At 39.4% G+C, this 23,746-nt stretch overlaps 1 protein-coding gene across 1 annotated transcript in view; it reads left to right on the top strand.

Moving 5' to 3' along the window:
* Window positions 1–23,746, top strand: part of helz (helicase with zinc finger) — a 77,590-nt gene that overhangs the window by 9,229 nt on the left and 44,615 nt on the right. The window contains exons 5-16 of the mRNA XM_022673172.2: window positions 114–170; window positions 756–804; window positions 964–1,039; window positions 3,520–3,718; window positions 5,826–5,933; window positions 9,001–9,301; window positions 10,249–10,516; window positions 15,124–15,463; window positions 18,071–18,201; window positions 19,751–19,930; window positions 21,093–21,194; window positions 21,347–21,525. Coding sequence (XP_022528893.2) covers window positions 114–170; window positions 756–804; window positions 964–1,039; window positions 3,520–3,718; window positions 5,826–5,933; window positions 9,001–9,301; window positions 10,249–10,516; window positions 15,124–15,463; window positions 18,071–18,201; window positions 19,751–19,930; window positions 21,093–21,194; window positions 21,347–21,525 — 1,990 coding nt within the window. The remainder of the gene's footprint in view (window positions 1–113; window positions 171–755; window positions 805–963; window positions 1,040–3,519; window positions 3,719–5,825; window positions 5,934–9,000; window positions 9,302–10,248; window positions 10,517–15,123; window positions 15,464–18,070; window positions 18,202–19,750; window positions 19,931–21,092; window positions 21,195–21,346; window positions 21,526–23,746) is intronic.

The following is a 23,746-nucleotide window of genomic DNA, read 5'->3' as shown; positions in this document are numbered from 1 at the left end:
GTGATGAAAATAATGTTATGTTTCTAAAAGTTTCTAAAAATGTTTAAAATAGTATATTAAAAACAAAAGGTGTTTAATAAGTAAAACTAAATCTGGTCCTGTTTCTGTTTAAGAATGGAATGATGGCTAAGGATATGACGAGACTGAAAATACTTCTATCTGAAATTGAGGTAGGTTTTTACGCTACTTTAGTTCCTGTGTTTGTTTGTGTGCAGATCTAGCTTTGAAATGAGCTTATTTTGAAAAAGCAGCAAAGCTGAAATAATTATATGAAAAATGAATAACTAATTTGGGTTTATTTATGTGTTTAGTAATTGTTTAATAAAGGTGTTACTTGTGCAGTTACAACTTTTAGTTTTTTTTGAACATATATTTTCATATCCTGTTGTTGTAAATTAAATATCGCTACATGATTTGATACAGAATCAATTCAAACTCTGTTTGGCACTTTGTTGAATCAGAATTCAACTGATTTAAAAAGTCATCCAGTAGTGATACCCAGCCCTGTTCATTACATATCTGCATCCTGTACTAGAGATTAGACTCTGCCAAATGAGGCATGTCTAAACAAGTCTCAGACTGAGTGCTGTGATGTTTTCTCTCCGCTTTCATTTCAGTCCTGCAGAGAGAGACGTTACTATCTAACGCAGTGTTAGAATTGGGTGTTTTGTCAGTTTAGTGAAGCACTGTGGGTGTTTTGGGGGAAATTTTGTGTGAAATATGAGTTTGAGTCATGAAGCTTGTTTGACTGGCAGGCCATAAACAGTAAGATGACGACGCAGCTGCCGGAGGAGAGCGAGGAGGGTGAGTTTCCTCTCAGGCCATTTTAGTTGCACAACAAAAATCAGAAGTCCGTTTTCAGCTCTGGTCTGGGGCGTATACACTGACGTGCTTTTTCTATGTCTCTCTCGCTCTCTTCCTCTTTCTCTTTCTGGGGCTCCGTCCGCATGGCGCTCGGAGCAGATGTTCTGGAGGGGTGGCAGTTCCGTCCTCCACCTCGAGGAGTCACTAGCAGTGAGGAGTACACTCTGTGCAAAAGGTACACCTGACCTCTCTGACCTGCTCTTGTTTTTATGTTTTAACCCCTTAGACCCTGAATTGAGGATTGTTATTAATGTTAAAGCAAAATAAATAAAATAAAATAAAAAAATAATAATAATACAGCTACTGTATAGCTGTAAGTCATGATTTTGTGGAGTACCACAAGGTTTTATTTAAGGGTCTATTAAAGGGATATAGTTGATAATAGTAATAAAACAGTGTGAGCCTACATACAGGATTTAAAGGGTTCCAAAGGATTAAGCATTTTAACGAAGGATATAGGAGCTGACATCTTGTGTAATTTTCTCTTTAATAAATCGATTTTTTGTTATGGAATTTGAAGTGGTTAAAATTTCAAGAACCAGATCTGATCCGTTATATTTTTGCCTACATTTTTATGCAGGGTTTCAGCTAGAGGTAGTATATCAATTTTTATTAATTTTCAAGGATATCATCAGTGCTTGAATAACACTGATCTAACTGCACATTTCATTAGAGAGAGGTTAAATTGGATGATATTTAAATATAGAAATGATGTCATATTTTACCACAATACAAATCAATTGTGATCATATTTGTGGCAATCAAAATTGTGGCCATATTGTCCATCACTAGTTTAAACCTAAAAAACTTTGCATCGTAAATTAAAGTGGCTAAATGAGACTTTCTTTGGCAATAGATTCAGGAGCAGGACTGCAACATAACTAGACCGGTTACAACTTGTCATATAGTGTATGAGCATGGTCTCAATAATTATTGCTAACCTCAATATTTATTCAATCAATTTTCGCTTTCAAATTGATCACGATTTGAGTTATCTACTGTCTATTGTTGAATCAGTCATTAATTAGCCTGTTTTTCCAGCATAAATGTGAATCTTCAAGCACCTGCACTGGCCACTTGCCTTGCTCAGCATCACTACTGTGATGTTAGCATTGCTACCCCAACATCGGACATCAGTTGCAAAGCCATATTCATCAGGTCCCTTTACATGTGTGGAAAAACACTTAAACTATTGAGGGTATGATCTACATTTTAAAGCTCAGACAAAACAGTATATGAAATAATAAATAAATTTATAACAGCAATTTTTTCAAAATAAAGAGCATCCCTACTGCATCCCTAAATGTTAAATGCCATTGATATTCTATGTTGCCAGTGGTGATTTTGCAAAACCAGGCTTTGTGCTTGTAAAATTCCAACATTAGTTTCCAAACAAGACCTGTTAATGTACATGAAATAACCCTAAATTAATAGATATTGAATTGGAAATCAAATCAAATTGGACCCATGTAATTCAGAATCTAATCGATTCAGGAAAATCAGTGGTGAAACAGCAGTATTGTTCAATAGATTTATTTCTGTGTTTTAATTAAATCAGAGTGGGCATCACCAGTGTGTAATCCAGTCTCATCTCTCTGTTCTCTTCTCACGATCAGAGGTGAGACTTGAAATACTTAGTGACCAACTTATCAGTAACTCCGTAGCCATGAATACCCAGAGCAGATTGTGGCAGTTGACCACTTTTTACGAGTCTGGTGGCTGTTTTCCCAAAGATTTTCTGCCAGAAAGTTCGGAAGATGAGAAGAAATGACTTGGTTTAAAAGCTGCATTCACCTGCTTTAGTTTGGGAACATTTTGGCTTAACGTTTAATTACTTATTTGAGGAGAAATCGTTAATGGGAGTCCTGTGTGTGCCAGGTAAAAGTGGCTGTGCTGGTGACCTAAAAACTCTTTTACAACACAGTCCAGTTTTCTGAGCTTGGTGTGATTGCCAGAAATGTATAATAACAGCACAGCACAGAACGGCACATGCTCTCACACTGTGTAACTCACATTTTTTCTTTTTTTTTTATTACAATTTCAATATCTGGATACACATAATAATTAAGAATGCATTACTCTTTAAAAGTGTGTAATACGGTGCCGAGTGGTCCAGCGGTCTAAAGCGCTACCACTATGAGCAGGAGGTCGCAGGTTTGAACCCCCGCTCATGCAGCTTTACCATCAAGCTGCCGGCGCTCAGAGGGAGCAAAATTCGCCCTGCTCCCTCCGGGTGAGTAGATGGTGCTCTCTCCCTACATCACTCCTAGAGTGATGTCTGCAGCACAGGGCCTCTGTGAGCTGATGTACCGGAGCCGAGTCGCAAGCGCGCTGGCTGCTCGGCAACGCTGCATCAGCAGCAGCTCGAAAAGAAGCGATGGCTGACTTCACATGTATCGGAGGAAGCATGTGTTAGTCCTCGCCCTCCTGGTGTGTTGGGGCATTACTAGTGATAGGGGGAGTCCTAGTGAGTGGGTTGGGTAATTGGTCGTGTACATTGGGGGGAAAATGGGAAAAATTAGAAAAAAAGTGTGTAATACGATTTTCTGGAAAAATACGTAGTCCCCAAAAACTATTGTAATGAAGGATGTAACTTGTAATATTATTGGATTGTTGATGGTTGAGCTTTAATGTACCCCTCTTATCTCCCTGTAGGTTTCTGGAGCAGGGCCTGTGTCGATACGGGGCTCAGTGCACATCAGCCCATTCTCAGGAGGAGCTGACGGAGTGGCAGCGGCGCTATGCCTCCAGACTCATCCGGCTGAAGCAGCAGCAGGAAGGGAAGCACTACACTGAGAACTACATGGAGGCGCTCATAGAAAAGTGGATCAACTCCCTCTCTCCAGAGAAAGTGGTATGCTGTGCAGCAAAGACTAGTTATTGCTCATTACAGTTCATTAGATCGTTTATTGTCATGCAAGTCAATTTTTCTTGCAACTATATTATCTTATGTTTGTGGGAATATATTATTGCATATTTCCTAATTAAATGTGTATTAGTTGAAGTACAGTATGTACTAAATGGCAGCAAGTGTGTAAAATGGCTACAGCAGAACAATTTCAAAACACCAGAGAGAGTTGTCTGCCCTGCTCCGACCTCCACAGATGCAGAGGTCTTCGTTACCAAAAAAAAAGGCTGTATGCACAGTCCAACTTTCGGTTTCTGCCACATATTTTTGTCACGCTGGTTGCAGCTTTCTAGATAGTAGACAGCTGTGGTCCATCTGCTCCTCTGTTTTGACTGATTTAATGAGCAGTGTGTAGCATGACTCTGTTAATTAGTACTAGTGTGGATTACGTTACCTATCTCGTATACTTACTACCTTTCATTAATGCGAGTTCTTGAATGTAATGAAATGAATTAAAATGCTCATTCCCAATAGTGGTTGAGTTAACTAATCTTAGCTGAAGCTCAGTGATTAGCTTTGTGTTTTAGGAGAAAATTAGCCAGCTTGGCATCTTTGATGTCTTGTAGTCCTTCTGGGCTCCAATCTGTCTCAATCTATTTAAATTTAGCAAACACCTTGCCAATATTTACTTTCGTTTTACTCTCTCTGGTCATGCTGCTTTTTAGAAGGATGCTGAGGCTATAGCACATAGTTCGACTGACTGCGATTTTGTTCTCTACCTGGCAACCCAGACTGTGGAGAATATGGAGTGGATCGGATCAAAGTTCAACAAAGAAAAAAATGTATTAGTTATAACAGCGATCAACAATCCGACCCAGCTATTAAATGTAGTCCATTTATTTTGGATAAACGGCTGATAAGGCGCAGTTTAAACTGATATATTAGCCAGATAACGCTGATTACCATAACTAGAAATAAATGCTGTGTCCGTGCACGCGCGGTCTGTTCTGCTTTCACTGCTCACAGCCGTGTGACTCAGTTTACTATGTTTACATCTGCGCTTTACGAAGAAACACTGTGTTTGAAAGCGTAGCATTTCAGTGTTAAAGAACAGATATTCACGCTGGAACACAGAATCTTCTTTTTCCGTATATTATATTTACCAGTGGCGTGCAGTGAATATAGTGGGTACCCCTTCTGCAAATCAAATCCACCTACTAGCTACTTAAATAAGACAGGATACACGCTGTTTTACGACTAATCAGCGCGTACCCCTTCAGCAGAGCACTGAGAAGGGGTTAGACATTCATGGCCCCGCCCCCGGAGTGAAAATCATCAATCTGACTGGTTAGATTGTCCTATGACTCATTACTACACCCTTCTCAAAATCAGGAGAAGGGTCCAAGCAGACATGTGAGCAGAAGCCATTTTAAAAAGCTTTGATTGGTTAAAACAGCTGTCAGTCATATAAAAATCCTGTATCAAATAAAAAACACAGACTAATGCTTTGAATTAATTGCTGTTTTTTTATTTTAGTCCATACACTTACAATAACTATAATATATATTTCCTGATTAAAAAATTATGTAATTATTTACATGCACTTATTGTCACCCTTTCTCTGAAGGGTTAGAAGGTCCTCACTGCACACCACTGATATTTACTCCCATGCCAGACAGCTCTGACCAGTCACAGGGCACAGCCTGCTTGCGTGGTTTATTGGTGCGTATTTTGGTGCGTATACATTTAAGTCTGTGTGAAACCAGACTAAACAGAGGGAGAGAACTCTCCAAGTAAACAAACTCATCAACTGATTCAGACCAGAGAAACAAGCTACAGGTGTGAAAATGTCCTAAGTGATGTTAATGTACATGTTAATGTACCGTCTACATTTTAAAATTGGTGCCAGGGCTGTGATCTGAACTGCTACTGTATGCAACCGCTATGGCTAATGTCAATTCTTTAAAGAAATGCAGTCAGATCCTGTGTGATCAATGTGGACAGACTCTGTTAGCACTGTTGCCATTTAAGATGATGTGTTGGTGTCGCACAGTGAGAGTTAATGTTCCTGTATTGATTTTTTTTGTCCTTTTTGTCTCTGATATCCTTGTAGCTCAATGACTGTGTGGATGGAGTTACAGTGGAACATAGCTCAGATCTGTCAGTCACTGTCAACACCAAAAAGTCTTCTCATTCCTGGACATTCTCACTTTACTGCAAGGTAAGTGCTTTAGAATTATCCATCATGGCACACACTTTGTTAAATTGACTGACTTGTGAGCACTTTATCTCAGTTTGAGCCTGAAGTAAGGATGAGTGATGTCCCCAGCAGAATTAAAAAGGTTTTTTACCTTAAGTGCGAATGCACCCAGTATATGTAATGCGTATTTAAGTGTCTGAAGCTTAATAAATATATTTTGGGCTTAACCTGGTCCCTGAACAGTGATAAAACATTATTAAACCCCCTTTACATCTGGTCATTTGGATTCATATTGAGTGTCAGGATTATATCTGGATATGGCCAAATCACACAAAAATGCAAGTGAAGTCACACCCAAGACACAGTGGTTGTTCAGGAGAAAAAAAAAAAAAAAACAGCTTGCCTATTTCCGTGGCTTTAGGACACTGTTTGCTTGAGTGTGGAAATTGGTCTGGGGGATTGCAGTAGGCAGATTTGGAGGATAAACCTACTCAGATTACTTTGATGTATGTACCACCACACAGTTCAAGTAAGAAAACACTGCCTTGAAGCTCTGCCTCAGCCTGTTTGTAGTACAGGTTCTTATTGTGATAGATATATATTAAAAAAATGCAGGACATTTTTTGTCAGATTTCACCAGAAGTCTGTGATATAACATGTTATGGTATGAACAGTTTCTGAGTAAAATTATAATTGGGTAGGAATGCACTAAAATGAAAATTTTGGCCAAAATGGAATTTAACATTTGAGTAATGACACTGTTTTTGCCCGTTTTTTAAGTTAATCTAGCTTAATTTAATGTTTTTTTGATGCATAATTGTATTTGTCTAAAAGTATTTTTGTGCTTTTTAAAGAAATTATCAATATGATTCAGTGCTGTGACTTAAATTTAGTTGCCAAATAGTGTCTGTGTATTTCTAATGTTGCCTCATCTAGAGAAGGGATGGAAAATAAGAATGGGTTTTAAAAATATTTTTATTCTTTTTACATTGAGTAGCAAAAAAGTAGTAGTATTTTTTTTTTATTTTTTTTTAATACAAAAAATACCCTTAAATTTTCACAGTAACTACAGTACAATACGAACAAATATAGTTTGATATGGATTTGTTTTATTGTTTCTACTAGTCACATGAAGTGGCCAGGTGTAAATGCTGTCTCCCACACCTTAATTACGCACATGGTTCTTTAGAGAACTCTCATCCCGTTGAAAATGAAATTATATTAAAAAATATATAATAATGCCACATTACTAGCCAGAATGTTTTTATATTAATTTGATCTGCTTTTGTCTGAAGGAATTTTTGCCTTTTTTACTGTGGATTTGCTTTCCTTGACAATTAATTAATGATCTACCATAGGCAAGTCTAAACTGCCTGCTGTACAGACATTGGTGGTCAGAGAGGGACAGTTTAATAGTGCTCCTTTAGTGGTTTGGAGTTAACTGCAGCAGCTACAGTCACAGCGAGCAGAGGAAGAGCAGGAACGTGAGCTCAGGCAGGCCTACTATACCAACAATGAATCCTTATAATCTTCACCCTGCGTTTCCTTGTCTGTTGGTTTGAGCATTCATGCGATTAAGTTCACAAACTGTTGACTGTTGCTAGTCTGGAAGGTTTTGTTTGACGTGGTGTTCGCAAATGGTTTAAAAAGTCTGTGTTTGTAAAAGAAGCACTGTTGAGTTATTCTGCATGCGAATGCAGTAATATAGAATATCTGGGTCAATAATGATAGCTGATAATACCTTGTGAATAAAGTTGATGTAAAGCTCAATAAAAAAATGCTGTTAAAGGAACAGGGAGACGGGGATCTGCTGATACTGTAGAACTCAGTATACTGTAGAACTCAGAATTTTCAGTAAAATTAGTTTTTTTTTTTTTTTATAACCCAAATGAAAACTTTTCATGAACCTGTTGTAGCAAAAGTTGATTAAGTGCAAATATTACCAGTTTGGGAATTCTGAGCTGATGCCGCAATTCGATATTATACATGTACAGTACCAGTCAAAAGTTCTGACACCTCTTCTCATTCTCATGTGTTTTTTTTTTTATCATCAATGTAAAGTTAATACTAAAGACAAAGCTATACAGGAACACCTTCCTAATTATTCTGTAACCAGAAAGTGTTAAACTACTGTAGCCACATTTATCTTTGAGGACAGATCTGCACACTCTTGGTATTTTAATCTCCGTGTCCTCATGAGGGAGAGTCACCTGAAATAGTTTTCTCAGCATCTTGAAGGAGTTCCTGGAGGTGCTGAACAATAGTTACTGCTTTTCCTTCACGCTGTGAATCTCCAGCTCATCCCAATTAAATCACCTCAAATCACCATCTCAGTTTGAGGTTTAGGTTATGGGATTAATGTGTCCCTTTAATTATTTTCATGTTTTTTTATATTAATCTACAATGTTGAAAATACATTAAATAAAGGTATAAATAAAGGAAAACCTTGAATGAGAAGGTGTCTAAACTTGTGGTTTTGGGACATAATGGGATTTTCCAACTCAAATGCATAAAAACCTGTCCATCAGAATAATGGATATAGATTTAGTGCAAAAATTTTAATTCAGTCACAAAGATCACAAATAAATCAAATGAAATATTTTGTTTTCATTAGGGCTGCAACGATTGGTCGATGTAATTGACAGTGCCAATTATAAATGTTCATTGTCTACGAATTAATTAATCAAATCATTCATTCATTCATTTGCAGCACTACACAAAGGATTGGGGAGACTTGCAGTTTACACTCAACTCTGTCTCCAAACTTGCCCAAACACAACAAATTACTTATATCCTCGTTAAATGTCAGCACTTTACACTTTAAAGGACAATGTTCTGGACATTTGAAGGACATTTAAATCCCATGTTTAGCTGTTTCTATCGATTTGAAGTAAAGACAGAGAAAGCTAGAACCGCAAACAGAGATTAAGGGCAAAGCAGAAATGATCGCTGACTAATTATCTAATCATAAAGATAATGGCAGATTAGACAACTACCAAAATAATCATTAGTTGCAGGCCTTATTTTAATAAATCAGTGCTAAAAAAAATATGGATTCAAAAATCATGTACTTGTTGTGTATTCCCAGCCTGCCCGAACCCTGCACCGGATCGCCCTGCTCTACGACGCCAACCGGCCACACTTCTCCATCATGGCCGTGTCAGCGGGGGACACGTCCAGCCAGGTGCAGCAGGAGGGGTGTGAGAGCGGTTGTCAGGAGTGGAGCGGAGCGGGTCTCGTGCAGAACGGCATGGATCACTGCCTCTACACCGTGGAAGTGGCCTTCAACACAGAGATCTTCGGGACCTTCCGGCAGACGGTGGTCTTTGACTTTGGTTCAGAACCTGTGTTGATGCAGAGAGTGATGGTGGACGCGGCATCTATTGAAGGTATTTCTGTTATTCTTTTTTTTTTCTCCTTAAGTTTTAAAGGGAAGGCAGCACTTTTTTTAGAGGATTGAGCCTTGAACTATTTTACTGTGTTGTTCCTCAACTGTGTTCAACTATTCTGAAGCACAACTTACCTACGCCATGGTGGAGCTTGTTTATACTTCTGTGTTCGTGTATCAGCGGCTCTGCAGTTTTAACTGCAAAGGCGGGAATATGTAGGCGGGAACGCAGGGCCTGGAGGGCCAATCACAGCTGTGAAAGTCCCTGTCACGTGACCCATAGTTACATTTCCAGGGAGGGGCGCATAGACTACACCCTACGGTGTAGAAATTGGCTTTTAGTTACAAAAGGGGAAAGTCTTGGTTGGTTATTAGATTTTTTTTTCTTTTTTCTTTTTTCTAAGCGGACATAAAATAAATAAAAAATTATGTATAATTGCTCATTGTATATTTAAAACATTCAAAAATAGTTATATGATAAAATTGTTTAATTAGATGAGAAATAACATGATATATGTGAAATTTAACTATCTGCATGAAAAAGTAGCAAAAGATGTAAATTGTCCTGCCTATAAATATAATAGAACTGAAATATGAATATTTAAGAATAAAGAAAACATTTATTTGAAAGTGCTGATTTTTTTTTATAACTTAAGTTCATTTCATGTAGAGAATTTGTTGACTGACTTTCATTTAGAAAATGAACATCTTTTTTTTTCTCATTTTTTTGGACAATGGAAATTGTTGTTGGCACCATCTTTTACCTTATGGATTTTTTTTTTTAATCAAATATTACTAAAAGGTATGTACTGATGTCAGGAATTCCTGCATTGTGACATTTTTTATGTGTTTTACATTCCAGTAGAGAAGTTTAGTAGGTTAGTAGATTATTGTGTTAGTGATGTAAGCAGTGTGTAATTCTTGTTGACACTCTTGCGCCCCCTGCAGACCTGGAGCATTTAATGCAGGCCCGCCAGCAACTCCTGATGACAGCAAAGCGCTGGGACTCGTCCTGTAAGACCATCGTGGAGTTTGTTCCTGGTGAGAACATGGAGCTGGAGCGAAGTCTGCTGAGCCGCTATCAGATCCCACTGTCTGCTGACCAGCTGTTCACTCAGTCTGTGCTGGACAAGTCCCTCACCCGTGATAACTACCAGGCCCGCCTCCACGACCTGCTCTACATCGAGGAGATCGCTCAGTACAAGGAAGTCAGCAAGTGAGCACATTTTACCATTATCATGGAAGCTCTGTTTTTTATGATTTGACAATTTTTATTGAGCTTTTTTTCCAGACAAAACATAATGGTTTGACAAAGAAAGGTTAATAATGTAACATATTATTAAGTCACATCAACAAAAACGGTCCAGCTGGAGAAAGAAGAAAGTAGCAAAAAACAAGTACACCGAAACAAGCACACAAAAAACAAGTACACCAAGAGTGCTTTCACACCTGAAAGTCCGGACCATGGTCCGAACAAAGGTTCATGTGTTTGCTACATTGTATGTATTTGGTCTGCTTATTTTTGTTTTCACACTGCAGTTTAGGGAGCGCACCAAACACCTTTTTGTGATACTCCTACATCCTGATATCATCACTTACGTATTGATGCGTTTTCCTTAACTTGACGCTGATTGGTTAGAAGGACATGCGTTGCGACATGTGTTGACAATTCAGCGGGTGTTTCATTCAGTGGAAAGCCTTTCCAGTATAAGGATAAAATGAATGAACAGATTCATTTCGTCTCCATAGTAGTGCTGCTATTGTGGTTTTTATACCAGCAGCAGCAGCAACTTCAGGCACAGTACTCTGTTAGTTCAAACTCATTTTTCCTGCTTTCCGGTTATTTTGAGAAGGTACTGACTGCAGCCTGCAGGAACGCACTGGACGTCCAACTCCGCCCACTTTGTTAGCGTCATGCCGTCCAGTCCCACCCACTTTGTCAGCATCATGTCTTAGCTCCGCCTCTGAACGAAAGTAAACAATGTACAGGGCAGTTAGCGGACTTTAAATATAATGTGCCACGTCGTCCGGCTTAAATACTGTGTTACACTACAAGCTTGCGAGACTGACAAGACGTGTCGTGGACAAACTGGGTGGGACTGGACGCCCTGGACGTCCAACTCCGCCTTCACACAGGCTGCAGTCAGTAGTTGGTTATTTTTCTTCTTCTGCTGCCGTTGTTGAGGAACGCCTGCTCAGCTTCCTGTACCTGGTCCGAAAGTTCGAACCATCCAGAAAAGCGCTTTCACACTGCAGGCGAACCGGGCCATGGTTCAGAAGATCCGTGGTTCGCAGCCCCTTTCACACCTGCTACTTTGGTCACCAAAATAGTCTAGGAATGCTGTGCAAAGGCTTTGGACACCTACAAATATACAAACAAGAAAGCTCCTTACCTGGGCAGTAAGTGTTCTCTGTAAAACAGCAATATTAGAATAATTACTGTAAATTCAACAAATTTGCATTTTTACATTTGTATCCAGGAAGGCATTTACAAAGCTCTCCTTTTGAGAGTAGGTGTATCTGCTAATTGCTGACACTCCTTCAGAGTTTTAGTTACAATATTTGTTATTCAAATTTATCTACACCATGCTTTTTACAGCAAATGTCACAAAGCAGCTTTACAGAGAAACCGGTTCAAGCCTCTAATGAGGAAGCACCACAGTGATTCCAACAGTGGCAAGAGAAGGAAAACTTCCTTATATTAAGATGAACCAAGAGGAAGAGGAAGAGGAACACCCCCCCCCCCCTCTGGTCGACCCAGAAAGTAAAAACAAATAACAGAACAAAATCAACTGTACAGAAAGATAATGGAGAGCTATAGCTCATGTAGAGAGAGGTTCTGAGTGTGAGTAGGTGTGATGGGTATATGCTCAGTGTTGATGTTATTCAGTTCAGGGTTGCAGAGCAGGAATGTATCACAGAGGGCAGTGGAGAGCCAGGCTGGGCAAAATCAGGAACAGGACTTATGGAGGAAACAGAAAGGAAAGAAAAAAAAAATATTTAATTTTTTTTCTACCCTCCCAGTTGCCAAATATTTGATGTATCCTTATAAAAATACAAGGAAATAAATGATCCAACATGCCATGATATTAATTATGTACACAGCTGACATAATTCAAACATACAAAATGCACATTTAATATTTAAGTTTGCTTGACTTTTAAATAAACTTGAAATACTTAATGGGTTAATTATAAATAGTAAATGTATTTTTTTTGTGTTTTAAACGTATGAACAATGCTGTTAAAAATATATATATATTTCAGTTTGTAAATTAAAATCTATTTAATTCGGATTTCAGATATATTTAAGGCCAAACATTAAACATTCAATATGTTGTCAATTTGATTTATCTAAATCTTTGATGTATCTGATTTTTTTTTTTATCTGAAAATATTAAATTAATTTGAAATCTGTTTCTTTTCAACAGCAGATTTAGTTCACCTCAAGTTCAGAACACAAAGTCTAAAAAAACAAAAAACAAAATCTAGGACTTACTCGACTTTTGGAATATTTTATGTTACAAATCCAATTCAAATATATTCAGATTCAAATATTTGTAAGCTTTTAATCTCCATACGCTCTGTATATTCCGGTTTTGTAGCTTTTTCATGGGAAATGTGAAGCAAGCTTATGCCTTCAAAGTACCTCAACTATTTTCCTCACAATGCAAATTAAATTCTTGTTTCTTTATGCATTTGTTTTCTTGCATCTGGTGTGTTCTTGTGAGGATAAATAGTTTGTAATAATACACTAAGCTGTTTTGCACACATGCATAGAAGTGTATAATTAAATATGCTTATGGTTTAAAGAGATGCAGTTTTTTCTTAGGACAAAACTGCTTATTGATCCCATTCTCATTATTTTGTTAAGTTCTAATGAGTGGAGAAGACTTTCTCCCAGTCTTAACCACTAGAGGTCGTGATTGGTCCTTTTAACAGCAGGACCCCTTCTGTATTAGTGATTTTTCCTGTTGCCAGGGGTCTCTACATAGTTACGGTTATGTTATTGTAGGGAAAATCGCTCTACAGGAATGTGGACGTCAGTTGTTGGACAGCAGAGATGTAGCAGCGTAGCACAGGAGATCTGCTCTTGCACGCCAAAAATATGCAGCATGAATGTCAGTCACTTTGAGTTGAAATGTGCCTGTTTTTTTTCCAATGGCATTGTGCAGGCTTTGCTGAGCCGTCACTGGAGCACAGATGAGGTATGGCATTTAGAACATGCCAGGCTGCTGGGAGCTAGGTATTTTGACGTTCTGTGACAGGAATGCCACAACGAATAAGGAGAACAGCAGTCACCAGCTTTTACCATGGACCCTTTGGTCTTTTGTTTGCTTTATGTTTTTGTATGTTTGGATGGCAGCTGCAGTCTAACCATGTGATGGATGTTAGTACACAATATGGCAAAAGTATTGAGATACTTGCTTGTTTATGGTTTGTGTTTTTTTCTGCGTTTGTTTGGGGAACTGTCTCTACTGTCCATGGTTTTGAAGCATTTCTGTGAGGATTTAGGTGCATTCAGCATCAACTCCTCCCCAAACCATCCCCAGCTCACCAAATCCTCCCCAACTCATCTCCATCACTCCAAATCCTCCCCTTCTCTCCAACTTGTCTCCAGCTCTATAACTCATACCCAACTACTAAACCCATCCCCTTCTTTTAACTCCGGTCCAACTCGCCCCAAACCGTCCCCAGGTCACCAACTTCTCCCTAAATCCTCCCCAACTCAAATCCATTCCTCCCCAACTTATGCCCTTCTCTCCAAATTCTCCCCAACTTTTCCCTAGCTCTACACCTCATCCCCAGCTACTGATTTCATCCTCTTTTTTCAACTCTTCTCCAACTCGTTAACCAACTCGTTCCCAGCTCCCCACAAACTCGTTCCCAGCTCCCCACAAACTCGTTCCCAGCTCCCCACAAACTCGTTCCCAGCTCCCCACAAACTCGTTCCCAGCTGCCCACAAACTTGTTCCCAGCTCTCCACCAACTTGTATAACTTGTACCCAGCTACCCACCAACTCGTCCCCAGCTCCCCACAAACTCGTCCCCAGCTCCCCACAAACTCGTTCCCAGCTTTCCACCAACTTGTCTTAACTCGTCCCCAGCTCCCCACAAACTAGTTCCCAGCTCTCCACCAACTTGTTTAACTCGTCCCCAGCTCCCAACAAACTCGTCCCCAGCTCCCCACAAACACATCTTCAGGTCCACACCAACTCGTTCCCAGCTCCCATTCAACTTGTCTACAGCTGTCCTCTAACTCATCCCTAGCTCTACAACTCGTCCTCAGCTCTCCTCCAACTCTTCCCCAGCTTTCCTCTAACTCGTCCCTAGCTCTACAACTCATCCACAACTCCCGAACTCTCATCTCCTCTCCAACTCTTCTAAAGCTGAACCTAACCCTAGCTGTCCAGCTTACCTCAAACTCGTGCCCAGCTCTCCTCCAACTCGTCTCAGCTCTTCTCCAACTCCTCCAACTCGTCCCCAGCTCTCCTCCAACTCGTCCCCAGCTTTCGCCAAAACTCCTCCAACTCGTCCCCAGCTCTCCTCCAACTCGTCCCCAACACCCGAACCCATCCTCTTCTTTCAACATCTGTCTAACTGGTCCACAGCTCCACTCTACACCAGCTCTCTAATTCATCTCCAACTTGTCCCCAGCTCCTTCCCAACTCATCCCCAGCTTGTCCTCTACTCTCCTTCTTTACAAGCACTAGACAAGCTGTTTATTTGCATTAGCATGTTCTTCGGGGATGTTCCCAAACATCTGTATATGATGTGTATTTCAGCAGCACAATACTAATAGCCTATGATTTTGTCTTTCCAGGTTTAACATCAAGGTGAATCTACAGCTTGTGTCCAGTTTCATGCTGACTGGCATCTCTGGGGGCGCCAAGTATGCTCAAAATGGGCAACTATTTGCCCGTTTCAAACTGACGGAGACGTTGTCAGAGGACACGCTGGCGGGAAGGTTGGTCATGACCAAGGTGAATTCTGTGCTCCTGCTGCCAGCGAGCCGGGAACGGGTGGGCCAAGGCCATCCCACCAGCAGCAAGGAGCGTGTCTACGAGGCTCTGATCGAGGAGAAGACTAAGGACTACATCTTCCTGCGAATCTGCAAAGAATGCTGTGATGAGCTCGGTCTGGCCCCTGACAGGGAGCTACAGGTAAGGGACTGATTAGGATGCCACTCAAACGTCAGTCTGTCAGTAGGATTTGTGAGCAAGCTAATCATCCTTTGGGGGATACACATCCAAAGAGTTTGGCGTCCTGAATGATTGACATGTTATGCAGCTTTACAAGGCATGTTGAGGGCCTTTTTTATATTAAATATTTTAACCCTAACCCATGTAAGGTTCAGTGTAGGGCTGTAGGGCTAGAAACGTAGAAAAGACACGTCACATGGATGTCATACACAGCAGCCTTTCTACAACGTTCACAATAAAATGATTGCTTTTGCTGCTGATTCAAATTGTTATAAAATCACTATTACAGAACTCAGCAGAGAGATATTCATTCAACTTGACAGGAATGGAAAGTGGAGATGTGTAGAGGTGCTTTGTGACTATAGATCCAAAGAAACAGCCTTTTCCAAGCACTGAGTATGTTAAAACATGCCACTCAGCTTTAGGAAATTACTACATTTAAATTAAAGTCATATTGGGACTAGAGAATGGTCTCAGGATAACATATTACTGGAGTTTAGACAAAGGAAGGCAGCAAGTTATATGGTAAAGTAGTGCTGGGCTACTTCAGACTTCATTAACAGAAAAACAGCTGAAGAACGTAAACAATAGACCTTAGAAAAAAAAGATATGCCAACAACTTTAAGTAATTCAGGTCCATTTATAGTGTTTAAAAAGGAAGCTGTGTTAATGTATTAAGTATTTAAAAGAGATTTTTCAAAAGCTTTGTTGCACAAGTCAGACACATGTTTAATATCAATTTACAATGTTTTTCTGAAGACATTAGAGGCATTACAGTATTAAAATCAACCACAGTTCCTTTCTTTCTCCAGTTAACAAATACATTTTAATTCAGTGTGCTTTAATATTATACTTCAGTCTACAGTATTAATATATTTAAAATCTATTTTATAGTGTACTCGTATCCAGAGTTTTAGGAAGTTTAATCTATACTGCCAGCACTATGATAAAGAAACAAATGGAAAGGTTACATTCTGTACTATTTTTGAACTATTTTATTCCTGTACAGCTATTATTATTATCATTATTATTATTATAATTATTATTCATTTATTTTTTCTGGTCGGGTATTTAGCAGACATCCTTTTTTTTTTTTTTTTTTTTTTACTTCGAAAATATCCAATCCTAATATGTAGAGCAGAGGTCACTTATCGGCGGACAAACGTTGTCCAATGCGAACCCAAACCTACTGAGAAGTATTTAACTGTATACGTTCTTTGCGACGCAGTAAACTCACAGACCAATCACGTGTGGGGTAAGATCACCAAACGCTCTCCTCTGCCAAATAGATCTGTGTAGACGCGGCAAGGAGAAGAAAAAAAACACTGCTCATCACGCGGAATCGAACCCGTGTTGTCAGGGTCGTGGTCCATCTGGCTCCTGCTGTTGAATTGGGACGCGCCCATGAAAAAAACGCCTTTATGAGGAGAGGAAGCCGAAGAACTGGTGGAAAAACGAGAACAGGTGGAAGCTAAAGTCACGCCCAGCGCGACAGAGAGACAGGCGAGGAATGTATACAAAATCTGGCCGGAGAGGCATTTTATTATTATTATTATTATTATTACTTATTTTTTTCATCATAGTCCAAACAACCTGACAGGATATAGTCATAATTATAACACAAGTTATTATAACACAAGTAAATTTCTCTAACTGGACCATACGGAATTCTAATTAAATACCCCGATGTAGAGACTAGAATCAAGAGAGTTTTGATTGTTTTTAGACGCCTAAAAGAAAATTGTTAGTTTAGGAACTCTTTGAAAAGGTGAGTCTTCAGTCTGAGTTTGAGGACCTTAAATGACTCTGCTGTTCTAACACAGTGGTAATCAGTGGGGGGAGCATCAACATGGTCCCCTTTGGTTTAAAAGACAATGAAAATGAATTTTCCTTGTATAAACCGTTTAATCTCCCTTCTTTGCTGCTTATTTTTAAGTGCAGATCATGCATTTAAGGCACATTTTGGCATTGCGAATCTAAGCTCTGCTGCCTCTCCAGAAGCAGCCGGCCTCGCTTGAAGCACTAATTGAATTGTGATGGCAGAGTCCCAGGGCTCTTTAGTCACAGGCGAGCCCTCTACGCCTGGCAGCTCGGCCTCCAAACAACAGGCTCTGTCCTAAATTACCCGTGGCCTCTTCCTTAAAGGCAGCAGAGAGATCTCATTCACTCCAGCAGCTTCAAGCTTCACGCATCCGCTAACTGTACTTAAGTAGCGTTAAGGCTAGAGAAACGAGCCGCTTTGTCGCGCGGAATCCCCGTAGTATCCTTCACGGCTGCCTGGCGTAATTTGAAAAGGCTCATTAGTGGATTATAATGCGTGCCGGTTTATGTATGAGCCTCTGGCTGGGGAGTGTTTGTGGGTTTGCTTATGCTAGTGAGCTCGTTGAACAGACTATGACGATGTGTATAAATGAGCTTGAATCGGAGATGATTGCTCTTTTTCAGTTCCTCACAGATCTAGACATGGGTTTGACGGGGATACAGTACAGGAACACAAAGACGCAGCAGGCCGAGGAACACCAGCACGTGTAGAAATAGTGTTAATCAGCTTCCTGTGTGTTCTTCTAGGTGGAGCTACAGTTCCAGCTTAACAGGCTGCCGCTGTGTGAAATGCACTATGCTTTGGATCGCCTCCGAGACAACAGTATCCTCTTTCCCGACACCGGCCTCACCCCCACAATCCCCTGGAGCCCCAACAGGTAAGGCCTTTACAAGCCGAAAGCAGCAAAAGATTTTGGAGGGTGTAATTCTGGTTGAACTTACTGATCTTAAACTGATATGTGATACACTCAAAAATCTGTCAAAGTTTTAGTATGACTTAGGCCACACCGCTTCATAGATTGTCGGAGCATTATGGCTACAGTAGTCAGAAGCCTTGTGTAGTAATACTTAGCGTAGTTGCCTCTACTATCAGCTATTTTAGTCAAAAATTTAAAATCTAAGCTTACTGTAAATAAACAATACATAGATAGATAGATAGATAGATATTATTGTTATTGTTATTGTTATTGTTATTGTTATTGTTATTGTTATTATTATTATTATTATTATTATTATTATTATTAATAATAATAATAATTATGTATATGTAACAAATATGGTTCTGTAAAGTGAATATGTGAATACCCAATCATGGGTAAAGGTACGTGAATGTAAGTGAGGTTGGGGATGTGTTGGTCTAAAGAATTAAGTGGTTGAATAAGGTCCATGTAGTGTAACTGGGTTTAACTTAGTCAACAGCAGCATCTCTTTCCAGTTGGGAGGAATCTAATTGCTTCAATCACCCAAATAAACAGTTTCTAGATGTAGATTATTATCCAGCGCTCGTTAAGCTTTAGCTTGTTTTACTTTTTTTATTTTATTTTTTTTTAGTTTTTTTTTTTGCTGCAAAACCCCTATTTTTGGACATCCTTGTTCACTTAGAATTAGGCTCCCTAAGTAGTGTACAACATAAATAGTTGAGAAAAATAGCCATCACGCTACGGAAGTGCACACGCCACACAGTTTTTTTCTCGCAGATTTACAACATTGTTAGCGACACTAAAATAATGTTTTATGACAGTAGAAATAAGTGACAGTAGAATAAGGTGTTGGCTGAGTACATCAGGAAAACACAGCGACACCCTTGTTTATTTCGATGTAGGCATCCCTAATAGGGTAGTAGGGTTTCTTAATGTGCCATATAATCCTGTGTGCCCTATGTATGAAAATGGGCCCGTTCATCAGTTAATATTAGAGTGAAAACAAGATCTATTAATTTTAATTGCAGATAAATTGAATTAAAGTCACCAAAATGTGAATACTTCAGTTAAGATGCAAGAAAAATCTATTAATGTAGAGTATTTACGTTAACTTAACAACTGTTCACTACTGTGTTTAGCTTAGACCTCTTGTACAATGGTACTTTTACCGTAGATCACTTGTGATTAATTAAGACATTAAACAGCACAGTACTTTTGTTTAGGCTTAAATCATTACTAATTATACTTAATAATAAAAAGCACTTATATTACAAGAAATATTATACATAGAGCATTTACATAGGGTGAATTTGGTATTGCTTTTACAGTTAAGTAATCTACAAAATTGTGTTCCAAATATCAGAGAAACTTAAATCATAAATCCAGTCATGAATCGAATTGTGAGAGTGCATCCATACACCCCTATTAAATACAGCTTCTTATTATTCACGAAGCAATAATGGTGCATATACACTTAAAAAAATCTAAAATCTCTTTCTTGCTGCAGGCAATGGGACGAGCAGCTGGACCCTCGTCTGAACGCCAAGCAGAAGGAAGCCATATTGGCCATCACCACACCCCTCTCCATCAACCTCCCCCCTGTGCTGATCATCGGACCCTACGGCACTGGCAAGACCTTCACATTAGCCCAGGCTGTCAAGCACATCCTCAAGCAGCCCGACTCGCGGTGAGTACTCACTTTATTTTACCCAAAATTAGCTTTTAAAACATTTACCATCCTTGTAGTACCAGTCAAAACACACATTTTTGTATTATTTATTGCATTGCAGATTAATATGAACAATTTCAACTATGAATGAACACGCATGCAGTTAGGTAGCAGACAAAAAGTGTGGTTTGGGAGGAGTTAAAGCACAAACTGAAGAAATAGCAGTTAACAAGAGCTCAGCACCTCTGGAACTTCTTTAATACAGATGTAGATCCATTTCAGGTTCTGTCTCATGAAGCCGACTAAGAGAATCAACCAAGAGTGGGCAAAGTTGGCATCAAAGTAAATGGTGCTCCTTTAAAGAATCTAAAGCATAAAACAGAATTTAGTTTGTTTCATACTTGTTTGCTTGTTAATTGCATTTTTTCTTCATAGTTTTGATATTTTAAATGTAGGAAATGATTTTAAAAAGAAAACATTTATTTTAAACACAGGTGTAACGCACTTTGATCTGTGGCTTAATTTCACACTTCCCTATATTACAAGACGAGCGTTTATCATTCAGTACTCACACTCACTGCAAATACTATCCAAATTTTAGATTTTGACCTAGACCTCGACTACTGAAAGTCTTGTTTTTGACTCAACTACTGAAAATATTGGTTTTGACTCTAATTCAGTTACTAAAAGTCTTGGTTTTGACTAATTCCACAACTAAAATTTAGATTTCGACACAGTAGTCGAAACTCAGAATTTTTCGGGGTCTAAGTCTTGGTTTTTGCTGAGACTCCAGAAAGCTTAGCTTACGGCAGTACACTCGCTCCAGTCTGATCAAAGTGTGGTTTAATTGGATACACTGTTTTAACTAATCATGTTACTTCCCTTTCCATCAGTCAGGTTACAAAATTAACCAATCACACAACCCTACATGTGGCACCTGGAGCAGATGGCTTTCACACCTTGCACTGGCACTGCACTTTTTTTTTTGATTACTTCATAATTGCATGTGTGTTTCTTCATAGTTTTAAAAACAAAGAAAAAAGCATATATTAAATTAAGTAAAAAAGTGCTGTGTCCAAAGTGTTGGCCGGTACTGTATATAAATTCTCTGATTAGACGGTGAGTTATGTTTGAGTGTTTGATTTTGAGTTTATTAATGCAGTGTTCTGTGTATTTTCAGGGTCCTCATCTGCACCCATTCAAACAGCGCCGCTGATCTGTACATAAAAGACTACCTTCATCCATACGTGGAGGCAGGCAATCCACACGCGAGACCTCTCAGGTAGCCCCCCACAGGAGCTAGTATTCATAGTATTCATAACAATGTTCTTCATGGTAGACGAAGATCTGCAGTACCTTTGCCAGCCACTGAACCATGTTTTTCATATATGTATGTTAATAAGCTTCCTCTCTGTTGTTTGTGTGTGTATGCAGGGTTTACTTTAGGAACCGCTGGGTAAAGACTGTGCACCCCGTGGTGCAGCAGTATTGCCTGATCTCTGGAGCTTACTTCACCTTCCAGATGCCCACTCGGCAGGACATAGAGCGCCACCGTGTGGTGGTAGTAACCCTCAGCACCTCCCAGTACCTCTGTCAGCTTGATCTGGAACCTGGTGAGGGCATACATGCAGATTTGTTTGTTTTTCACACACAAGAACGTCATGCACGAGGTGGCTTGATTTACGCATTTTAGCATCTAACTCATTTTAGCATCTATGTGTGGTTTTATTAGGATATACTGATGGACAGGGATGTTACGCGATAAATTGACACAGTTATGTTACATAATGAAGCAATCACACAACCCCACACTACAGGTGTGGAATGGGTAACTTCCACACAAAGTGGAAAACACCAGACTATAATCTGACCAATAAAACTCTTGGTTTTGACTCTGATTTGACTGCTAAAAGTGTTGGTTTTGGCGGAGACTTTTTGACTTTTTGAGTAATTTGAATATTAAAGGTTTTGGTTCTGACTCTAAACAATTAAAAAAATTGCTCAGACCTCAAAAAAGTCTTGGTTTTGACTCAACTACTAAAAATATAACGGTATTGACCTTATTCCACAACTAAAAGTTTTGATTTTGACCTAGACCTCCAAAAATGGAGGTTTGACTCTGATTTGACTACTAAGTCTTGGTTTTGACTGAGACTCTACTACTAAAGGTCTTGGTTTTGACTGAGACTCTACTACTAAAAGTCTTGGTTTTGACTGAGACTCTGCTACTAAAAGTCTTGGTTTTGACTGAGACTCTACTACCAAATGTCTTGGTTTTGGCTGAGACTCTACTACTAAAAGTCTTGGTTTTGGCTGAGACTCTACTACTAAAAGTCTTGGTTTTGGCTGAGACTCTACTACTAAAAGTCTTGGTTTTGGCTGAGACTCTACTACTAAAAGTCTTGGTTTTGACTGAGACTCTACTACTAAAAGTCTTGGTTTTGGCTGAGACTCTACTAAAAGTCTTGGTTTTGACTGAGAGACTGCTACTAAAAGTCTTTGTAAAGATTTGATTTGGTTTGACTTAGATCTCCAAAAAGTCTTAAGTTTTAACTTGACTACATAAATATGACTACTATATATCTTCCTTTTGTATCTGATTCAGTTACTAGAAATCTTTGTTTGGACTTCTAAAAGTCTTGGTCTCTGCTTTAGTGTTCACTACAACAGTGTGGACAGCGTATATTTTACCCTTATTCTGCCCAAAAAAATTTAATTAGCTCATTATTTCCATGACATTCAAGTGTGTGTGTGTGTGTGTATATATAAACTTGTTACCATGACTGTGCACACGTGCATGCACACAGCACATCGGTAGCAGTTCATATATTCATATATTGCTGCCTACTGACACATTTAGAGAGAAAATGTGCGGCTGATACATATGTATTGATTCGTGTGATTCATCCAGCTGGATGCTGGAGCTTCTTTTCATACTTGCACTTAAATGAATGTGGTTAAGTCTGTGATTTTCTCTTTTTTTTTTCTTACACTGCTACTACATTTTGTACCGACCCGAAACCTATAACAGAGATGCTCACCAAAAAAAGGCACACAGCAGAAGTCCCCTCTAGCTTAAAGAGTAAGGCAGAAAAAAAAGCAGAAGCATTGGGGTCTGTAACAGTTTATTAGGAGAGGCTAATTCCTGCCTTGTATGTGTCTGCTTGCAGAATCATCTGTTGCTAAGAGACCCAGCTTGCCTGTCTAACACGCTCAGCATCATTAGCTTATACTGTCGGCTCTTTTCCCGTCCTCTCCCCCCTCCGTTTTCTCTCTCTTTCTATTGCTGTTGCTTTTTTTTTTTTTCGTCCTTTAACCGCTGAGGAAGAGTCAGAGCTGCTGGAGAAACATGACTGAAACAAGCTCTTGGAGTTGCGGTATTAGCCAGAGGTGGAGAAAGCACAGTGGCATATCACCTACTCAGTGTAGGATTATTTTTTTCTATGGCACCGGTGCTGTGGAAGCACAGGGGACGGCACGGTGTGGGCGGCAGAGTGTACACAGGGTGAAGTGACTGTAGATCGACTTCGGAAGCAAGAAAACAAGTTCTGCGCTTCTCTGTTTAGAAGGATGACTCTACATGGTGAAACTTTCACTCAACTCAAGTTCTTGCGGACTTGTTCGCTCCACAGGGCAGTTCAGACACAATACGGGAACACTCAAAGCCTCAGGCAGCACTTCTGATTAGGGTCCTTGTTAGCAAAGTAGTGGGTAGCATTAGTCATGTCACGTCATGCTTGAAAAAAACAATCAAAGCTGCACATAACAGTCAATTTTGCTTTGGTTATGTAAAGTTCTCTGCGACTCTGTAATCTCCTATGTAATAATTGCAGA

This window comes from Astyanax mexicanus, chromosome 19 (assembly GCF_023375975.1).
Source record: "Astyanax mexicanus isolate ESR-SI-001 chromosome 19, AstMex3_surface, whole genome shotgun sequence".
In the NCBI taxonomy this organism is placed as follows: Eukaryota; Metazoa; Chordata; class Actinopteri; order Characiformes; family Acestrorhamphidae; genus Astyanax; species Astyanax mexicanus.
This window is presented reverse-complemented; position numbering and strand designations above follow the sequence as displayed.